Source organism: Pteropus alecto, unplaced genomic scaffold (assembly GCF_000325575.1).
Source record: "Pteropus alecto unplaced genomic scaffold, ASM32557v1 scaffold40, whole genome shotgun sequence".
Lineage (NCBI taxonomy): Eukaryota > Metazoa > Chordata > Mammalia > Chiroptera > Pteropodidae > Pteropus > Pteropus alecto.
Window position 1 is genome coordinate 4,441,151 of NW_006431919.1, and position 22,114 is coordinate 4,463,264.

The 22,114-nt window shown below is 43.1% G+C and overlaps 1 protein-coding gene across 5 annotated transcripts in view; it reads left to right on the plus strand.

The window, feature by feature from the left end:
* GRIA1 (glutamate ionotropic receptor AMPA type subunit 1) overlaps nucleotides 1-16,838 on the plus strand; it is a 284,539-nt gene extending 267,701 nt beyond the window's left edge. For 4 of the 5 annotated variants that reach the window (XM_006906438.1, XM_006906437.1, XM_006906439.1 and 1 more), the window contains 2 exons: nucleotides 5,999-6,133; nucleotides 13,979-16,838. In XM_006906438.1, the coding sequence (XP_006906500.1) occupies nucleotides 5,999-6,133; nucleotides 13,979-14,179 (336 nt within the window). In that variant the 3' untranslated portion in view covers nucleotides 14,180-16,838. The remainder of the gene's footprint in view (nucleotides 1-5,998; nucleotides 6,134-13,978) is intronic. The other variant, XM_006906440.1, reaches the window with a different exon arrangement.
* The last annotated feature ends 5,276 nt before the right edge of the window (nucleotides 16,839-22,114 follow it).

Sequence of the window (22,114 nt, forward strand, 5' to 3'; positions counted from 1 at the left end):
GTGCTATTATTATAAGTAGAAAATAAATAATTCTTGCAAAGAATATGAGGCAGTCACAAAATTGAATACAATGATAACAACAAAAAATTTTAATTACGGTTATTATTGCAACTGAGGCCTGATGTCTCTTAAAAAGAGAAAGGAACAAATGATATAGAAGTGTTGAAGACAGATCAGTACCAAACTGAGATTTTTTGTTGGCTTAATGAGAAAGACTCTGAGAATTGAAAGAGAATAATGTCCTCATTTTGTGGTCAGTGTCATTTAGTTCTGTGTATCATCTAATGGCACCTCCCATACCATCAAGGGGTGGGGGGCAACACTTACTTAGTGACTCCCCTAAGATCGCCCAGGGACTCAGTGAACTCGGCTTAGGTTTCCTGGCTCCCAGCCCTACCTCTTTTCACAATGCCACACTCCCCACCACCAGCAGGGTAAAATCCAGTCACTTGGGCATAACCACCTTCCCACCCCCACACTCAGCAAGGCCTAGGAAGCAAAAAGAGTGCAAACTGCCAACTACATCCTCGCACTGTGTTCTAAGCCCTTCCCCTGCCCCCTCACAGGTCAAGAGAATTGGCCGCTTGGAAAGACCCAAGAATATGCTATGTTCTACACACACTCTCTCACCTACCCACTATAGGCTGCTACCCTAAAGACACCCCAAACAGGCAATGTCAGAAGGACATGGATGGGGAAAAAATCCTTGAGACAAAGAGATACAGCAATCATTCCATGAGGCTCTGGCTCCAGCTAGAATCCTGCTCAGGGTGAGGGTTCCCAGTTTCTAAGAGGCAGAGCAGGCAATGGCCTAGAGAGGACCAGTGACTTCAAGGTGAATCTCCTGGGAGTTATGTGTGTCCAAGATGATGCATCCAACTTACAATAATTACCCAGATCAGAGACTGAATGTTCAAATATCCTAAGTCCTGCCAAGTGTCCCTGAGCCACATATCCTGAATCTCCCGTGACTGCTCCAGGAGAAGAGACTAGCCAGAAACAAAGATTTTCCCTTTCAAACTCTTTCTTTGGGTCTGTGAGCCACAAGCACCTCTGGGGACAGTAGGCTTGATTTTCCTCTAACACACAAGACCCCCGCCCTCCAATGCATAGTCCAGGCAGATATTCATCTCACTGTGAAGGACCCCTATAGGGACACTCACTTTCCGCTCAGGCTGGTGGCTCCATTTTGAAAAATTCCTCCCTCTAGGGAAGAGCCATTGGGGTCCCCTCCATGACCTACATTGTCTCCTTGAGTTCTCTGCTGCAATTTTGTTTTGAGTCAGATGTTCTGTGGTGCATTGTACAGCAGCCGGTCCCTGAGCACACACTGCTGAGGAGAGCCGCCCCCACAACCTTCACTTTCGCGGCATTTGCCTTGCCAATTATTAGTACAATGGGCCAATTCTCATCTTGTGTTGCTCTTGGGGAACTGGCAAGCTAGGGAACTGGCCTACATTGGAAATGGAACAGCAGAAGTTGCCAATTAACATGAATTCCTTTACTGCATCCCCTAAAGAGGTTAGTCTCTTGGGAGAATTTATGAAAGACATGATCCCAGGCCCTCCAGGAACTCCTTAGATGCCACAGATCTCTTGGGATTGGGACAAATGTCAAAGGTCACTTGGTCTAACCCTCTGTGCAGTGCTTGAATCCCTTAGATCAGAGGTCCCCAACTTCCAGGCTGCAGATCAGTACTGGTCCATGGCCTGTTAGGAACCAGGCTGCATAGCAGGAGGTGAGCGGTGGAGGAGAGAGCAAACCTTCATCTGTATTTGCAGCCGCTCCCCAGCACTAGCATCACTACCTCGGCTCCACCTCAGATCATCAGGCATTAGATTCTCATAGGAGCACCGGTCCCTGGTGCCAAAGAAATTGAGGACCGCTGCGACCTTGACAGCTTCCAGAGCATATCCATGTTTGAGGAACTCACCACTATCCATGGCAGGGCAGTCCACCTTTGGATAGCTGTATAGATTTGAAATGTCTTCCTTTAGTTGACTCAAGTCTACCTCCCCAGAGCTTCCTTGCTTTGGCCTAAGCTAGTGAGTAAGCCTAGATAACCACTCAGTCTTCACTCCCAGGAAATAACCAAGCACTCAGGGAAATAGCCTGTAGGCCGAAAATATATGTTTAATAAGTACAAGAGAAAGCCTACTATAACAAAAAGGCTAATTGGTGGAAGAAGTATTGGGCTTTTCTTATGGCCCTAAAAGTTGGTCAGGTTACAGATTCAGCAGGTAGAAGGACTACAGCAGCCCCTAAAACTCCAGTTGTACACACATCAGAAAATGCGTGGAATTCCTGTGAAACGGAGAGAAGAGCAGAAGCTGCAGCCTTAGTTTTGTAGGAGTTCACACTCTCACCAGGAAGATACAAAATAGAAGCATTTGGAGAAACCTGAAGCTTGGTCCTTATTTAAGCAGGTCTTAGATGATGGGCAAGCACAGTCTCCGTGGGAGGGACTAGTGTTATGGCCAAAGGCATTGGCTTCTCCCTAGAACTTTCTACTTAAGCCATTTTAAAAAGCTTAAGTTTCTCTGCCTCAGGCCTGGCTCAAACCTCCTCACGACAGCTCGAGCCAGCCCCGCAATCCTGGAAGAGCTGTTGGCTCAGAAACACAGAGGGAGTCTGGGACCATCCCCCATTATGTGGGAAGAGCAAGGAGAAATATGAAAAAGAAAAAATCTCCTTCCACACAAAGGAAGGGACAAACCAGACAACACAGTTAAGGAGAACAGATGAAGGTGGGGGCAGGGCTCATTACCATAACAACAAGCCTGACAATTCTGAAACATGGAATTGTTTGTCTTTTCACCTGTCAATCTTCTCGGTACTGTCACTCTCCTGGTAGAAGACAGTTGTGACTTTTTCACTCCCACCAACAAGCTGCCTGGCTTTGGGGAATTCAACCACTGTGGGATGGGAGGAGAATGGGGTCCCCCAGAGGGGTGCTCAGAAGACCCAAATTCTGTCTTTCCCCTTGTCCTAGTCGTAGGTTGGAAGCTTATAGCTTGCCCATGAAACTTGAACATAGCTGTTTGTACTCAGGTCCGCAAGGAAGTCCCCTCTTGTGGGGACACTACGGGCCAGAGGAGGAATCAGAGCTCTGGTCCTTAAATAAAAGGGATTGTTGTCCCTTCCCTCAGGAAACTCCATCATATTCCAGCAGAATGAGTTGAAGAGAGTCAATAACCGGAACTGAGCAGAAGACCGTGGTCTTGGGCCTTTTTTGAAAAATACTAAATTCAGTGCTATCGGAAAGCTAATGGCACACCTAAGGGAAATCAAAACACCTTGCCTACACGTAAACTCCACAACTATGTGGGCCAAGAAGACATCAACACCAGCACTTCATTCTATATCCTATCAAATTGTGCCAAATTTAGACAGTTGCGCTACATCTAAGTTTGCCTTCTGATGCTGGCAGTGATAGTGCCCAGACACCTCCTTGTCAGAGTTTTCCCTGACCCCTGCACTACGGAATTGTGTTGTCATAAAGAAGGATCACTGTGTGTTCTGCAAGTGGTGGCAGTCTACATATCGTCTGGCTGCCCTCTGTTTGTATGGGGTGTGTCCCTCACACACATAAGTACACTGCCAACTCCATGGGCCAGAGGCCTTCTTCAAAAGTGAGGGATGCTCTCCATCTCCGGACATAATCAAATGCTCAGTCATTGAACCTTCCTCTTTCTGTAGTTATATAGACTATGTCTTCTGCCCCCACTTCCATATGAACATCTAACCCTACTTCCTTCTCAGATACACCAGAAATGGGCACTCCACATTCTATGGCCAGGAAGGCATAGTAGCAATAAAAGATGCCCACCACTCCCTTATCTTTGAAGGCAATCTACAATTGAGGTGAACTTGAAAAGATCATGAGGAAGGAAACAGAAACAGCCTTGGTGATGAAGAAGGCAAGGTGCACTTCAGCTATTGAAAGTCTGGTCAGCTTGTGAAGTCAGCAGGACTCCTTCTTTTCTTCCCAGCCTCTTATCTGCCACCTCCCCCAGGCCTGTTCCCCATCCACTCCCTTGAGCATCACTGTCAACCACTCCTCGTTTCTAAGGTGTGAGCTAGTAAGGCATTACATGCCTCCCCACCAAACCCTTAGCCCTATCCACACAGAAAAAGTTCTATAGGAAATTCTATGAATTCTAATTCTTCTAAGAACTCTAAATTACCCTATAAAGGCAGAATTATAGACCTAAACAACAAACGGGGAGACGTTTTGAGTATTCTAAAAAATCATACCAAGTTGAAATTTTCTTGTTCAACCAACTCTTGAACAAAGCACCAAACTCATTTCTACACATTTCCCTTATCAGGCCATTATAACCAGAGCAGGAGAAAGTCTACTCCTTTGAACAAACATTTCCACTGCTTCCAAAGCCAGAATATGCCTTGCCAAGTATAAACCATTTTTCAAAAGCCATCTGCTTTAGCAATACAGGAAGCCACCAAAGGGATGTGCTTTAGCTAATCCTACAGCTCTGCTGGACGAGGCTGCTTCTGGGGAGAGAAGGCATGCTGCTATTTGCCAGCTGCGGTTCTCGAGCTCAGCCCTGCTGAATCCTGTACAATGCACCAAGTAGAACCAGGGCAGAGGTTACTGACTTGGTCAACAACAGACCCCTGTTCACACACCCAGATTCTAATAGGCAGATATCAAAGGAGTCCCTAAGGCAAGGCAGCTCACCCTTTGCTTGCCTATATTCCTACCTGAAAAAGAACATGTGGAGAGACATAAAAACTCTATCTTATCCAGTGCCACCAACCTACTAACCATAGTGTGTGCTTGTGCCAGCTGAGGCATGCCTTTTATTTTAACTCAATGAGAAACTTGTGCTTGTACAAATAATATAAGCAAAGGTGGTAGAGCCACCATGACATCTGGGGATGACCAGTCTTTCAGGATTTAAAGATGTGCTCTTGCCCGTATCAAGAATTTCACTGAGCAGTTTTCCCCTCTCCTTGAGTCATTACCTCCCACCGTGACCCAGTTTTGTTTGGCTGTTCTTACCACTTGGGAAGATGTTGTCCCTCGGTCCCCACTTTTAAACCCTACTGGAGGTGACAGAACTCAGGGATTGTCTCATCAGACTGATGACTTTTCTTAGGCTCCACAAAGTGAGTTCTGTCCACCTCCTATTGGACATGGGTATTTGTGCACAGGTCCTTAGAAATTAAGCACCCTGCTCCATGACTCTCCTCAAACAAAACAAGTGCAAGATCTTTTACCGCAGGTAACAGAGATTTCTAAATTCAGGCACCCGAATCTGCCTACAGTGTTTTTTTAGCAAGAACCTCCAACAGAAAGATGACACTAATTAAGCATAATTATTAGAATTTAATAGAGCCATTTTTCTATCTCAATACCTTTTTACTATTCCAAGCCCCCCAGTTTTTTTCCCCTAAATTAGGACTCAGAGCAGTAAGTTAAAAGTATATATTAGTGGATCTTTATTATACATACAATAACTGTCTTATTAAATTGAAATCAAATGCACATCTAGGGGAAAGTTCATTTTAAGTAACAACTCTCAGAGAAACACTGAGAAACATAAACAATAAGAGAGGCAAATGTATTGCTGAGCAACAGAGGGGATGGAGGGCGGGAACTACACTGAAAAGGAAGGGACAGTTTTCTGAAAGAATGGAGTAAGCCCAAGGGTGCAGATCTTAGTAGAAGGTGCCCTGAATTTCTTGTGGCATTTCCCTTCCCAGAATAGGCATTAGGGAGGGGGGAAATGTAATTATAAATTAAACATAATCAGGGATGCTTGGAAAATTGTTATACACACACACAATTTTTTTTCTGGGGAAATGTTTAAACTGTGTCAGTGAATAAATAGCCTTTCCAACTATTAGGAATGTTAAAGAGGGTGATGGGGTTGAGTGTATGTGTGTAAAGATGCTGTTACTTAGATGGTCTCTAGCCTCCTGGCTCACTTTACTCTTCTTCCCTCCCCCCTTCCCTTCCTCCTCTTCCTAGGACAAGACAAGCGCTCTGAGCCTCAGCAATGTGGCAGGCGTGTTCTACATCCTGATCGGAGGACTTGGACTAGCCATGCTGGTTGCCTTAATCGAGTTTTGCTACAAATCCCGTAGCGAGTCCAAGCGGATGAAGGTGGCATCGTCTTCCCAGGCCTTTTTCCTAACCTGATACAGCTGGGTTTCCTGGGAGTCCCTCTACTAGAAAGGGTGGGAGTGACAAGAGATTGAGGTCAGCCCAAGGCACGGGGCAGAGAGCTGTTATGAGGAAGGTGACAGGGGAAGAGGCAGCTATGAGGAAGGAAAGAAGACAGTAAACATAAGGCCCAAGAAAAGAACTACATCAGCCAGAGATGGATGGTGAGATTAAGTTAGGAGTTGAGGTGGACAGTGAACACAGCATGAGGGAAGAATAATCACTACAAAGTTAGATCCTTGCTGAGGTTGCATTAACCGAAGTGAAGCTCGCAGTATAGAGGAAAGGGTGTCAACCCTCTGCAAAATAGATAATCTTGCCATGCTTGGTGAATTAGGTCTTCTCTTAGCCACCAGATTGTGAGACAGACTTTGGCAAAGAGGATCATGCACAGAGAAGGGTAAGCGAATTAATTAGATGACCCCAAACGACATCAAATATAGCTAAAGGGAAATAACTGGAGAAGAGAAGTATGAAGAATATTTGGCTTGACTGTAAAAATAAATATGAACACTTTTCAGGTGGGAAAGAAAACAGACTAGTTCTCTGGGGTCCCAAACTGTACAACAAGAACTAACAACTAAAAGCTATGAGAAACAATTGTTAACACAATAAGGGAGATGTATTTTTCTTTCAGAGCTACCCAAAAATTGGATGAATTATCTCAATAAGTAGCAAGCATCCCATCACTGGAGGCATACAAGTAGAGGCTGGATAACTCTTGGCAAAGATATAGATTCAAGTATCCAAAGGGAGTTAGATTAAATGACCTTCACATTCCATCACGTAGCTTCAATAAGAAAATATTTATGAAAGTGTTAATCATGTGAGCCACACTATGAACAAGACATCCTGAGGAGGCAGAGAAGACTGAAATGCAAAATGTGACCTTTGACAAAGAATGACACAGAAAAATTACTCAGTGAAGCAACCTATGGTATAGATAGGAAGGTCTATAGCAATATAGAGGGAAAAAAAAAAAACTTAGAGAAGGCTTTCAGCAAGAGGCATAAATTAAGAGGAAGGACAAGTGGGATTCAGACCAACAGAAGTAGAGAGAAGCACAGCCACTCTGAGCTATGTACCCCAGGCTGTTACCCCGGCTGGACTAGGCTAAGAAGATTCACTGGTAGTGTTTACTCTCCTAGAATGCACCCCAAGATACCCATTTTATAGCTGCTCCCAAGCTCAGCACACTCATTGTTGGATCACAAGCATAGCCTCCTGCCTAGGCCCTCCCTGGATCAGCCCTACACGTACCTCCAAGGTCACACTTGGAGAAGACAGTGCTGGACATTTGCCGTCCCTACCTGGAAACTCTGTATTCAGTTCTGTACACAGGGACTGGGAGCCGGGGGAGGAGGGGCTTCTGTCCTGGCATTCAGATCTTCTGTCTTGGCGTTCAGCATTTCCACGTCATGGCTCCTGCCTACTTTCCCCTCCCAAGCAATCTGCTCTCCTTACATGTTCCATACTCCAGCCACCCACCTCATGCTTCCCACCCATGTCCTTTATGCATGCTGATGCCTCTTCCTGTCTTCTGTCCCATAGGGCTCATTTAAAAGACAACTTTCCTGAGGTATAACAGGAATAGTTAAAAGATGGTAGTGTGATGGTATTTGGCCAGGGATCCTATAAACACCTCAATTCTTCCCTTGGCCAGCTCACCTACTATATCCAAGCACAAAACACAGTGAAAGCATGGGCCTCAGACCCTAAAACCAGTGGAGACCTCCAAGGACCTTGGCTGGACACAACGAGGTCTCCTAGAACCTACACGAAGCTTACTTTGCCTATTCCATCTAAAACATAAGCCTAAAGACTCTCCTATTTCACCCTCGAAAGGGAGGAAAGGCCACCCCAGAGGCAGAGAGGGGAACAGCAGGAGATCTAGGTGAGCTACAACCTTTACAAACCTCAAAACGTTCCCATGGGCTGTGACCCAAACCAGTGGCCCAGGACAGCCCAGCACCCTTCATGGGGGCATCATCTCACTGCTCCCCTAGGACACAGTGCAGTGTAGTGGTCAAAAGCACAGGCTCTGGAGTCGGAATGTCTGAGTGTAAATCCAGCCTACTCCATCTTTTAACTGTCATCTTGGACAAGTTTCAATAGCTCTTGGATCCTCATTTTCTGTAAAATGAGACTAATGGTAGTACATACCTCAGAATTATTGTGAAGATTATATGAAAAATTGGATATAAAGGGCTTGGCAAAATTGTCTGGCCCATAGAAAGCCCTCAATAACAATGGTAACTAGAATTTATAATAATCATATTTTTATTATTATTGATGGCCAGCTACAGCTTCCTTAAGACCTTCCTTTTACTACCCCTACTTACATGTCCTAGCTTTTTTGAGCTATATAGATTGTGAATTCCCTAAGGTCAGAAAGCTGTGTCTGATTTCTCTTTGGACATCTCACACATATAGGGTAAGTTTTAGTAAAATCGATGTAGAATTGTATCTGAAGGTAAAAATCCCTTGGAGGATAAGATGAGGCATCAGAAGAAGCTGTTGTTAAGTTAAGCAAATACAACCATCAAAATCACCCGGCCTGGAAGAATAAACATCATCCAAGGTGGTTTTGTCTCCATCTGCTTGTGCTCATAAAATCTGATGAGACCAGGTACCCGCCAAGCAGGAAGCCTCTTGGACTTCCAGTCCTTCCTGTGGGATTATTGTGTCCCACTTGTCATAGTCAGTGCCAGGTAGTGGTACCAGGGCAACTAAAGACTGTGGTCCTCTTAAAACTGGGCAGTGTTGACCTTTATCACTGAAGTCACAACCTTCAGATTAAGACAGAAACTTGTAGAAGTAGCCACTGAGTCATGCTATGACTTCGTAGAGACATTCTTATCCTTCCCTTTAAGGAAAAGATGTTGAATTTCTCAGAAGCCAACATCAGATTCCCTTGGAATTATTAATCTAAAGTCTTTCATCACAATCTTCTGTTACTAATTCCATTGGCTGGCATGACTCCTACCCAACTGCTGAGGCTCCTCATAGTATTTTTAATCTCTAACTGCAGAAAAGATACTTCTACTGCCTTCGTTAATCGACCCAGCCCTTAAGTTTTGAAGTTCTATCAACTCTTCTCTTGTCCAAAGGAGAAAAGCAGAACATTTCACTTGCCTCTCAGACTTGCCAACTTTGCAGTCCTCTTTATCATTCTGTACTTTGCCTTCCCCAAAGGCAGTTAGTTCTTCACAGCAGTGCAGCCTCCAGCCTCACCCAGAGGCCCACATTGACGGTGCCAGGGGCCTTTCACGAGAACCTTCCTTCTTGTTTCTTTCCTTGATCACAGTATTTGGCCAGCTTTTAAGGCCTTGAGCCCCTAACCCTAGTTCAGGGCCAGCCTTCTGTTTTACAACAGTGTTCAATGAGTCCTTCCCCACGCTGCACAGAAAGGAGAAGGAGAGGAAGAGGGGTCAGAAAAGACAAAGAAGGGAAAAAGAGAGAGAAGAAAGGAAGGGAAGAAGGAAAGATGTCTTCTTAGTAACTTTCATGTTCAAAGTGCTATATACATTTTCACTAACCCTGTAATGTGTTGTGCTTGCAATCCGACAGATGAAGAAACAGAGGTTCAGAGAAGCTAAGCAGCTTGTCCTAACATGGTTACAAAAGCTAGGCACTGGTGGAACAGGCATTAGACCTCCAATATGGCCTCTGCAAACCTAGTTTCTCGGTATCAGCCAAGTCACTTCCGATTTCTCTCTCCTCCCCAACCACATGGCAACAGATACTTTTGAGCTCGTACTATGTGTCCTCTCAAGCTATAGCCACAGTGCACTGACAGAGAATATGCAGCCCTTACCTTTAGGTTTTCTGACCTAGTTGTTGAGGCCATCCATGGCATGTAACCCTTGGCTTGTCATTGTTGAGTTCCTTTCTCCTTTGATGTCACATGAGCAGAACACAGAGTGAGTGTCACAGGGAAATGGGAAGGACACCCTGTCAGCATTCCTTCCACAAAGACATACTGAGCATCACCGTAACTAGGCATTGCTCAGTACTGAGGATACAGTCAAGAAAAAAGCAGACAGCTTCTGCTCTCAGGACAGAGTTTGATGGAGAAGACAGAAAACAAGTAAGCTACTTACACATGTTCAATGAGTGTTATCAAGAAAAATGCCCAGTGCTGTCCAGTCCTGTCTGAGATGTAGGGACTGGTCAGAAAGGCCTCCTTGAGAAAGTGACGTTTAACAGACTTGAAGCATAAAAGGGATTAACCAGGAGAATTGTCAGCAAAAAATGCACAAGTGTCAGAGACCCAAAGACCAGAACTCTTATCCAGAAATCAGGAAAAGGAGACTAGGGCACAGAAAGACTGAGGAAAGAGGAAAACTTGAGAACTGGGGATTCAGGCAACCAGAACATTTGAGCATAATTTGTAGCAAAAATATATAAGCTAAGACAAACTCCAGATTGAATAGTCTCATATCCTTCACTCCTTCCTTCTGCTTGGGTTAACAGACCAGAACCTAAGTTCTTAGGTAACATGAAGGACAACCAGGGTCTTTAATATTCACCACCTTCCTCCCAACGGAAAGGAACCCCCAGCCTCTCCCACGCCCAGGACAGCCACTGACCCTTCCTAATTGTATGTGGCAGTGCTAAACAGGCTGTGCGTAAGCCAAAGCAATTGAGGCTTTGCGCATTCTATGGAATTAATAAGCAGCCGAGAGACTTTCATTTTGGGAGTGCATCCGCCATAGCAGGCAGTCGCTCTAGCTCTTAGCATACATGCTAGGATGAGGTCATCACTGAGGTTTGAGCTTTTATTAGGGTGTTCTATGATGTGCAGAGGCTGGGAAGACTTTTCTCTAAAAAGCAAGTGGCTGACACATTAGGATGCAATCACTGTTAAAGAAAGGAATCTGATGAGCCAGCTCGAGGGACTTTGAGGTGAGACTCTACTCCTGGAGTATCGATGTCAAAACAATGACTCTAAGACTGAGCTTTAAGAATAGCTGGAATGTCAAGGATGGACCAGGGACAAACATATTTCCCAGAGACCTGATAAGGAATGACATCAGCTTATGACAGCTTAGCTACAGCGAGTAAGAAGATCCACAGTTAAAAAGTCATCCACTTTGGCACTAGACCACATGTAACTGTAACCTTAAGCAAGTCAGTCCTAAGTCTTCAGTTTCTCTGTAAAGTGAATGAAATAAACTAGGATTAGTGTGTTTCAACCTTGCTTGCATATTAGAATCACCTGGGGAGATTTTAAAACTCCAGATGTCCAGGCTACACACCACACTTATTAAGTCAACCTCTCTAGGATTAGGTCTCAGGTTTTGGGAGGTTTTTTTTTTTTCCAAAAACTCCCCAATGTGCATGCAAGTTTGAGAACTAGTGATCTAGTCATTTTTAGTATTGCTTTCCACTTCCAAGTTTTGACTCTATTCATTTCTCCTCCTGATATCCCATAAATGTATCAGAAAGGAAACCAATAAGTAGGCTGTACCCACTATCGATAGGTGTATGGAGTCAATGACTTCAAGAAGCCCTTAGCTTCCTTGAAAACCAGTTCTCAGTGACATGACCTTGGAGGATTTTAGTCACATGCTTGGCTAAGTTCTCTCACACTTTGAGAGGCAGACTGTGCCACCAATCTTCTCCTTTAAGATACATTGAACAAGTACCACTTCAATGAGATATTATGGGAATGTATGAGACCTTTTGAGAAACAAAGCCCAAGGTGATCAGTGTGAACTTTAAACTTTTTTTTTTTAATTAAAGGGATATGACAGAAAAACCACAGATGATAGATATTTCAAGCTAATCTACAGAAAGTTCCATATTTTACAGACACATACCAAGTTATTTTCTTTCAACACTTTTAGGTGAGATAAGTAACTGCTAATTTCTCATGTTTTCATTTTACATTTGCCCCACAGAGCATCACAGTGGTGTTTGTTTGGCCGTGACTTAGCAGGATGCAATCCAAGTCACACTTCCTCTTCAGTGGAGGACAACCAAGGCAGAATGTAAATAAACCAGCTGCAAAGGTTTGAGGAGGAGACAGAACCAGTGTAGGTAGAACATCATATGCTGAAAACATGTCTGAATCCTGGATTTTAAAAAGAAAGGACATTTTAAAACATTATTAGAATTGCTGGTAATAAGAGGATATTTCTATCAAAGTACAGCAGAAAAAAAAAATTGGATCAAAACTGCCGTTTATATCTGTCTAACCACAGTAGGTTGACTGACTTCTCTGATCATTAGACTCATGGGAATATGCAAAGAAGAGAGCCATAGACTTTTTTAGAAGACTCCTAGGTGGTTGAGTTTTCTTAGACAAATTCAAGAATAACAATTAAGCATCTAACTACATGCTGGACCCTCTGAGAGATAGCTAAGTATTGAGAAGAAGACATGGCCCTTTTCTCCCTCCAGATAGTTAGGTCCCCTAAAGGAGACAAAATTTATATACCTGAAGCAGAACAATTACAAGAGAATGTATAATGTGTGAGGACTAAGGTGGGCAGAGGGAGGGGGGCAGCACTTGCTGGTGCAGTTTAGGATGGCTTCAAGAAAGAGGCGAGAACAGAATGTGCCTTGAAGGATGGGTAGTATTGGTCTTAGAGGAAGAAACCCCTCAACTCATAGAAAATTCTTCCCTTTATGTTGATTCCCATCAAGTAACTAAGTCCCACCTAAAAAAAAAATCTATTAGTATCTCTTAAGGTGAAGTTGGAAATGACAGGAAGAGATAAGGGTTTGGATTTCATGTCACAAAGTTACTTTCACCAAAGGAACTCAAAACAGAACCCTGCCTTTTGTCTAAGAGGAGATGGTTCTAATCCCAGATTGTGGTCTTGAACATCCCACCTAACTCATCTGAACTCGGGGTGATGTTGGAGTCCGTTTCATACACAGAATCTCACCATTCTAGAAATCACAAGTTTATTAACACTGATCTGAAGTGTCAATTTAGAAGTGAAGGGTTTTTTGTTTGTTTGTTTGTTTGTTTTAAAGAAAGATAAAAAAAAAGCATGCAGGTTATACGTGCTGATGGGAAGAGGTTGACACACAGCTAATGATCTCTGCAATCCATTCTCATTCTCTTTAGCACATGCCCCTTTTCAATTACATTTTGCCTATTGTATTATTCAAATGAGTGCTACAGTCCCTTAACACATACTGCTAGAGGTAGGATAGCATTTTCCCTGAAGTAAATCAGAAGCAGTTTTTAATTTTAACCCAATGATAACACACCCTTAATTTTTTTTAACATTTTGAATAATTTTTCATGCAGTGGCATCACTCTTGCTAAGAAAAGTTTGTAGGTACATAGATAAACACATTTGATAACCATGGAGATTTAAAAGGTCTAGAGAGAGAAGGAGATATGCACAGGGTCATACAACTAATTCATGTTAGAACCAGAACTAAAATCCAAGCTCCCTAAACCCCATTTTCATAGTTTTTCCATTTGGTTCATGTTGCTACATTTATTGCAATCAATACTATCAAGGAACTATTCCACCTTTAGAAATCACAGAATATAAGAACCAGAAATGATCTTGGAGATCGCCCAGTCCGGCACACCTCATTAAACAGAGAGAACATGAGGTCCAGAGAGGGGATGACTTGTCCAGAGCTATGCAACAATTTTGTGAGTTCATGGGAAGTCAAGATTAGCATTATAGATTAGGAAAGGAGTTGGACAGGGAAGAGGTTAGGGATGACCTTTTACGTCCAGTGTTGACTCATTCTCTTTGCCAATCATTGCCAAGGACCTGGGGAAGAACCCCTGGTCCTCCTGAAAAGGGTTTCTGTTTGATCCCACAGCAATCCATCAATGAAGCCATACGGACATCGACGCTCCCCCGAAACAGTGGGGCAGGAGCCAGCGGTGGCGGTAGTGGAGAGAATGGCCGAGTGGTCAGCCACGACTTCCCCAAGTCCATGCAATCAATTCCCTGCATGAGCCACAGTTCAGGGATGCCCTTGGGAGCAACAGGATTATAACTGGAGCCGATGAAGATCCCTTGGGGAGCAGGCTCGAGCTCCCCCAGCCCCATCCCAAGCCCTTCAGTGCCAAAAACAACAACAAAATGAAACGCAACCGCCACCAACCACCACAACCACAAGAAGGATGATTCAACAGATTTTCCTGAAGAATTGAAAACCATTCTGCTGTCCCTTTTCCTGTTTTGATGTTCTTTCGCCCTTTTCTGTTTGCTAAATAAGGATGATAAATAACACTGTACTGCAATAAGGGGAGAATAACCCTGTCTAATAGAGCTTGTGTCTCTGAAAATGGAGTCACTGGAACACTAATGAGGAAACTACTGTTTTCTTTTAATTCGGTTGTTAATGTGTCTTAGTGTGTGCAATTTTTTTCTTACTAATATTCATGGTTTGCAGGTTTTGTTAGGCCCTTTCCTTCTCCTTACTTCTTATTCCCAACTCCCTACCCATCTCTCTTCAGTTTTCAGATTGGAGATTCAAGATTTGTTCTACCTTAAAAGCAAGAAAGGGATAAAAGCAGCCTTCAAACTAATTCACCATGGGAGCTCTTCAAGTTACCCTTCACTCCTCGGCCCCAAGCCCTGAATGGAGACGGAGGTTGCTGAAGGAGTGAGCTGCCTTCCCCAGACAGGGAACTGCCTGAGCACTGATTTAGTAGAGAATGTGTGTGAAAAGCAACTCAGACCAAGGGTGGCGGAGAGGGCAAAGGCAGGTATGCACTCAGTGGAGGACTCATGAAGTCATTGCTGGAGGCTCAGATAAAGCTTCCTTTAACGTGTAAGAACCATCTCATAGGCCTTAGATGGAATATCTTTCTTCAGAGTCAACCTTAGCCCTGATAAGTATGTCCTTCTGATTATTCTCAAGCCCAAAGGCACTCTGGTGGCTGAAGGGCAGTTGGCCTCATAAACCAAGTAGAGACTTGGGGAACAGCTGACGGCCAGGGGAGACATCATTCTAGCTCTTCGCTTGCTTAACATCTGAGCAGGAGCCCGTTGTGGAGTAGACTCTTTTTCCTTTTGGAGCCTCTGATTTGGAGGGAAATGCTATGCAAGCTAAGTGTGAAAGGTGATGAAAAACTGTTGGAAAAGGAAGTTTCATCCAAGTGACAGAACCTCTGTGGTGTGCCCTCTCCTAGGTTTGAGAGACTGAATATGAAGCTTAGGGTTTTGCTTACCTGGAGAACCTGGGTATTTATTGTCCATATAAAAATGTTATTTTAGCATGGGACCAGATAACATTCTGTCATCTTTAGAAAGTAAAATACCCAAGGCTGAACTATTTGAAGGAAGAAAGGGATATGGATTAAGCTGATACTGACATTGGGGCTCTTAAGATCCCTGACCCCAACTTCTAACCCAAGGAGGCAGACCTTCCCTCTGGCTTAGACAGAATGCAGATACTGTATTCCAATAACCAGAATCAATACGCCCAGGATTGTGACTTTAAAGCTGAACTAAAGCAAGATTGGAGAGGCGACAGAACTCATGAAGAGAAGCCCAGGCTGACTGCAACTTTAGTTGGGAGGGGGTGGTTCTTGGCACATGGCTTTCTTGGAGATCCCAGTTCTCATTCTTGGTGCAATTGGCTTCCAGCTCTCCAGCAGCCACTCTCCTAGGTGCATGATTCAGTGCGTGCCATGTGTCATTAGCTTTAATTGATAACCATATTCTGGCTTGTTCCCTTACCCCATACTTCTACCCAGTCTTCTCTGCTAGGGGTTATCATTAGCAACTGACAAACTAAAGGTTTTGGAGCCTGGCTACAAGTAGGCGCAGCATGACTGGCTTCATCTGTGGATTCTCTCAGTGGACACCCACCATCTCTACGTCCTTCCCATTCTTCTTTCATCAGCCATAGCAAAGAACCATCCCAAAATCAAACTCTTCACCCTTTTAACTCAAGTGTTATTGTTCAGTCTCTCACGTGTCAATGTGGGCATGGTACGTGAAGCAGGACCCTCAAGATGGACTATCATTTTTCATTACTGCCGGCTGATGTCCTCCCAAGTCCCTGCTCTCTCATCAGATTTTTCTCAGCCCTTAGCCTACCACTGCAGAATCTGATATGACCCGCCATTAGGGAATCTGCCTTTCAAAGGAGTTGGAAATAACCCTCTACCATCAACATGCTTCAAAGACCTTTTCTCTTTTGCCTGGTAAGATGGCTCTCCAGCTACTGAGCTCACCAGTAACATGATCTGATAGGGAGAGACCATCTATTCGAGAAATGAGGGTCTATTCTATATGGGAGTCCAAGACTCCAGTGGAAGATGCTTTTCACTGATGGAGGAGTGATGGGGAAAACAAAAGCAAGAAAAAAAGTTAACTTGTATTATGTATTTTTACTACACTTTTCTTAAAAATAGAGCAATGGGAAAACTCTGAAAGAGATTGACATTTTTCTCAACAGGAATCCATACTTAACAGTTCTAGATTTCATTAAATTTTGCTCTTTGGTACCTGGGCTTTTTATTTAACACCTATATTTGTTTTAACTCTCTTTGCAGATGTGTGAAAGGATTTTTGCTTGATCAAACACTAAATAGTTTTTTCGGTTCCTGTTTTTTTTTCCAAGTAGCCAGGTTTTTTTTTTTCTTTTCGTATTTGCATAAAATGAAAGTATCACCGAGAATTAAATCACTGTGGATCCATTATCTACTTTTCATATTTGTCCATTCCATTTTTGTGCCATTTCTGAAGACAGAGCTCTAGAGGTTTGTTATTTCCTTATTGCTGAGCCTAAGTCCAGTACATTATTTAATGGTGACTCATAAACAGCTCTCAAACAAGTCATGTCAGCTGAATTAGATCATTGTGAGTTATTCATCTAAATAGGATTACCACGACAATGAAAAGACAAAAAGCAGTATTTAGTTTTCAAGGGCCACAGTTTTGACTGCATAAGGAGCAGGTCTGACTTGCAGAGTACTTCCTGGGAACTGGTTGGCTCACAGGGAATGTCTCCCAGGCATTTCCAAACTGCAGTCCAGGAGTCCAGGTGTACCTGTGATGTGCACAGTCACAACCAAAATCCAAACTAGACCCGGCTTATGAGTAGATAATATTGGTCCTCAGACCATATGACCCTTGTTCTTACCTGAAAGCTTTTCTTTAACTCAAGAAAGATATGCTTTCTGTAAAGGATCTGACATTTGTCGACACTTAGTATTGATGCTTAAGAGTTTTCTTTCCCAAGGAACTTTGCATAGTAACAGGGGTCAGAGGCCTAAAATAAATGAACAAAGTTCTAACAGTGGTACTTCAGGCAGCAACTACCATGGTAGAAAAGGGCTAGGGGAAAGGAAAGAATCTAGCAGGTTTGTGCAAAGCTGTAGTTATCATCAGCACCCACATGCAGTCACCTGCAGCATCTAGGGTGCCACTGAATGAAGAAGCACTCAGCACCAACTGACGTGGAGAAAACTGATCTCTGTCAACTTACCATCAAAGAGCTGGGATAATGATCATGATGGCTATAAGCGCACACATTACCTTATATTAAACATTTACTATGTTAAGCACCTTCTATATCGTGACAATGTCCCTCTGAGGTAGGGCCTTACAGATGAGGAACTCAGACTTACAGAGATAACATGACTTGTTCAAAGTCCTGTGAGTGACAGAGCCAAGATTTGAATTGGGTCTGCTTGAATCCAAAGCCTTTATATTACACATCTCTCTGTTAACTAGGCCATGATGCACCATGGTCAGGAAAATAACAGGCAAGCAGTTCTATCTTTCTGTTATGCCAAAGTAACTGAAAATGGAGTGGTTAAAGTTACACTTGTCACACCTTTTAGAAAGCCAACCTATCCTTTTGGGGAACAAGAGATCATTAATCCAGACAGAACTGCAAAAAAGGGAGAAGAGAAGAAAGAGTTCCTTTTAGCCCCTTTAAAATAGATCCAGGCAAGGAGGCAGCAAGCAGGATGGGAAGAGGACTGAGAAGCAGGTCTCCTGCACAATAATTAACTCAGCCTGGGGAAGGACCCTCAGCGCTGGGGGAAATGGAGCTATCTTTCTGTGTAAACAAAACCAGGATCAGTTCTGGAGATTACAGGACAATGAATTTAGGCTCAGTTAATAAAAGAATTTCTAATGTCCCAAGTTTCCCCATAGTAGTTTTAGACCGCCCTTACAGTCTAATACTGCCCTATCAAGTAGACACCACAGGTGTTAAAGTTGAAATGCAGATCCTCTAATTTTCCTTTTCTTGCATCTTTTATAGCCCCATTCAGGTTATCTGATCAGTAACACTCTGATATGTACTAAAAGGGGGTCAGCAAGGCCCTAAAGAAATGGGCATGAATATCAGTCACTGAAATAATGTCAAAAATCAACTTAAATTATCCTAATTAAGAGACAAGTAGCAAGTTTCTTGCTTACCAAATGCCAATCTTCTCTCTAGGAAAGAATGTCTACGTAGGTCCACTATTATCCCATTTTACAGATAAGAAAACTGAGGTTCTTGAATAAGAAGCTACTTTGCCAAGATCACAGTATGAGTAGAGAAGCAATGTGCTATCATGGAAAGGTCAATAGATTAGGGTTCACAGTACCTGGATTCTCCTCCTTCTTCCCTGTAATCTTGATAAGAAAATTAACTACCCTAAGCCTCAATGTCTTTATCAAAGAGATGGAACAATTGATGTCAAAGTAAGCAGTAATTCTTGACCCTAATTGCACAAAGAATTACCTAGGTTACTTTAAACAAAATCACCAATATCCAAGATGCATCTCCAAATACAGCTTTTCTGAGTGTGGGCATAGTTGCCATTGTTTTATTATTGTTGTTTTGTTTTGTTTTGAACTCTCATATGATTATAATGTGCAACCAGGATTGAGAACCACTACAATTGGGCAATGCAGAAGATTAAAGAAAATGCTCATGAAAACATCTTTGAAAATTACAAAGCACTATATTAAGGGTATTTGACCAACACCAAAGCCAGGTTACTTGATGGCAATCAAATTTCCATGGTCCCAAGGGAGAAAATACCATTATATTCATCTGATACAAGAGAAGGAATAGACACAGTCCTTAACTTGGGCTCTATATGTTTCTTGATCCTTTAGGCATGTTTGTAATATGGAGATTTAAGACATGAGAGATAAGATATAATTGTCAGAGATACCTCTTCAGGAAGTAAGGGGGAAACAACTTTGTCAAATGAGTCAGCCTTCAACACAGCCAGTTATTTTCCAAACTGGAAAACTACTTGGCTGTTTCCATTATAGACATCAGATCTCACCACCTACACTTTCTAACACAGTCTACCAGAAAGCACTGTCCATTAGCCTTATCCTCCATGGGCATCCTGAGTCCTACTGGTGACAACTCAATACTATGCTAGGGTTTCACAAACCTTTCACTTAGTTCTCAAAACGAGCCTGTGAGTTGGGGACATATTACCCTCATCTTACATGAGAGGAAATGGAAGATCAGAGAGGTTTAGGATTCAAGGTCATGCAGCGAACCATTGACTTGACCTAAGTATACTTGACCTGATATTAAGCCAAGTCTGTCTTTATCCAAAGTCACTACGTTTTTACTTTATTTGACCACCTCTTAAGGAAATTTCACAATTCTAAGGAAAAGCACTGGACTGAGATTTAAAAGCCATAAAGTCTATTCCAATATCATTGCCAGTTTGCAGTGTGGCCTTGGGCAACTCGTTTTCCTACTCTGGGCTTCAGTGACCTAATCAATGAAATGAGAGGAAAGGGATTCATCTAACTGATCTCTAAAATTTTTCCTAGTTGTAGCTTACGTCAGTGGTTCCCAGCCAGAGGCAATTTTGTGCTCCACCCCAGGACATTTGGTAAAGTCTGGAGATAATTTTTGTTGTGACGACTAGGGATAGAGAATGCTACTGGCATTTAGTGGGTAGAGAGCCAGGAATGCTGCTAAACTTCCTACAAACACACAGGGCAGTCTCCCACAATAAAGAATTACCCAGTCTGAAATGTCAGTAGTGTGAGGTTGAGAAACCTGTCTTTTATGATTATAGCATTTCAATAGTATCTTTGGATGTGGGATATGGCAGGACAAGTCTGAAAAGGAAAAGGGCAAGGATCCTAAATCAAGTGAACCATCAGAGAAGAGGAACAGTTACATGAGGTTAGGCAAGGAAGAAGCTAAGTTTAGAGAAGTAAGCTGAGGTCAGAAGAGTTTGGCCCACAGCATAAATCTAGACAGGACAGAGAAGCCAAGGCTGGGGATTCAATCAGACAGCCAAACACAGGCCAACAGCCATGGCTCAGGAGATAGCAGGGAGCTCTGCCTATAGAAGTGGTTTATATTCTCCCCTGTGTCTTTTTGCCGATGACGCTGCAGCCACATTCAGTTGAGAGACCCACAGGTTAGCCTTACCCACCCCCCAAAAGACTGACTGAGCTTCATTTTTATCCCAGAATATACACTGTTCCTTCTAACAAACAAAGGTATTGAACACCTATGTACAGAGATGGATATCATGGAGAATAAGGATGACAAATAACTGAGAGTCCTGTCTCTTACAAAATTGATAGTCAGGAAGGAAAAATAAGACACATAAATACCAGTAGTGTAACACGGGTGGAAGGTAGATGGAAAAAAGTGAAGTGCCTGGGTCCAGTCCTCTACATGCCTCTCATCACCTTGCATCCAGCCTCTAAAAAGAGAATTCTGAACAGATGATATTTCATACCCTTCCCTCCTTGGTCACTATTTTCCAGCTGTCCTAGCTTCTGTCCTGTTTATCAAACATGCCACGCTTAGTTCCATCTCAAGGCCCTTGCACCTGGAGTTTCTTTGATTTGAAACCCTCTTTGACCAGATCTTTGTGAGGCTGGCTCCTTATTACCTATGTCTTAGCTCAAGATATAACCTCCCCAGAACAGAAGGAGAGCCTTCCCTCTCTACCCTGCCCAGATTAGCTCTGAAGTCACTCACTCTCACATTACTCATCACCACCTAATAATACCTTGTTTATTGGCTTATTGTCTTCCTCTTCCCATCTAGAATACACATTTGCAAGACCAGGGACCTGGTCTGCCCCAACACAATGCCTGGTACATAACAGATCATCAGTCAATATTTATTGAATATGATTTGATGAATGAGAGAGGTAGATTGCTCTTTGGTGTCCAAAGGAGGCAGAGGTCATTTCTGCCGAGGGAAATAAGAGAAATGGGTGATTACATTTGCGTGTTGCCTTAAAGATATGTAGGCATTACACTGTGACAGAAAAAGGCATTCGAAGAAAGGGAAATGGAACAAGCCAGGGCGTGAAGGCAGGAATCTGCAGGGCCTATTTGGGAACGTGCAAGGCCCTCTGTAATTGTCACCACAATGGCCAAGGGAATCAGTGAAGAGAAGACTGGGCATGAAGAGCTACTAATTCATCATGAAACAGGGAGGTGAAGTTTTGGGAGGACTAAGGAATAAATTCCTTCAGATATCAGGTATCGAGTTTGCAAGAAAATGGTATCTTAGGCATTTACTATGTGCCAGGCACTTAAAGCCACTTCTCTCATTTAATCCTCATGGCAGTAATCCTGTGAGGCAGAAGTATCATCCCAATTTTATGCTTGAGCAAGCTAAGGCTCAGAGGTGGAAACAGAGCTTTAGCCACCTAGAATTTATATATTCCTACAACGAAGTTCCCTTAACAGATCATAGGAAGCCATCTGTTCTCACGACAGTTTCCAGTACAAAATCCCAGAAGGATACTAACAGAAAGGCCCACACTTGCCGCCTATGGATGGCACTTGCTTGAATATACAAGAAGTCACCAGAGAAGGAACCACTGGGTACCACTAAAGACATTGTGATGAGAAGGATTCTGGGCCCTGTGTATACTCAATAAAAGGGAACCATAATGGGTTTATAAATCAAGTCTTGAGCACAAGATGAGGATGGGTAGCTGCTTTGCAACAGATTCACCAT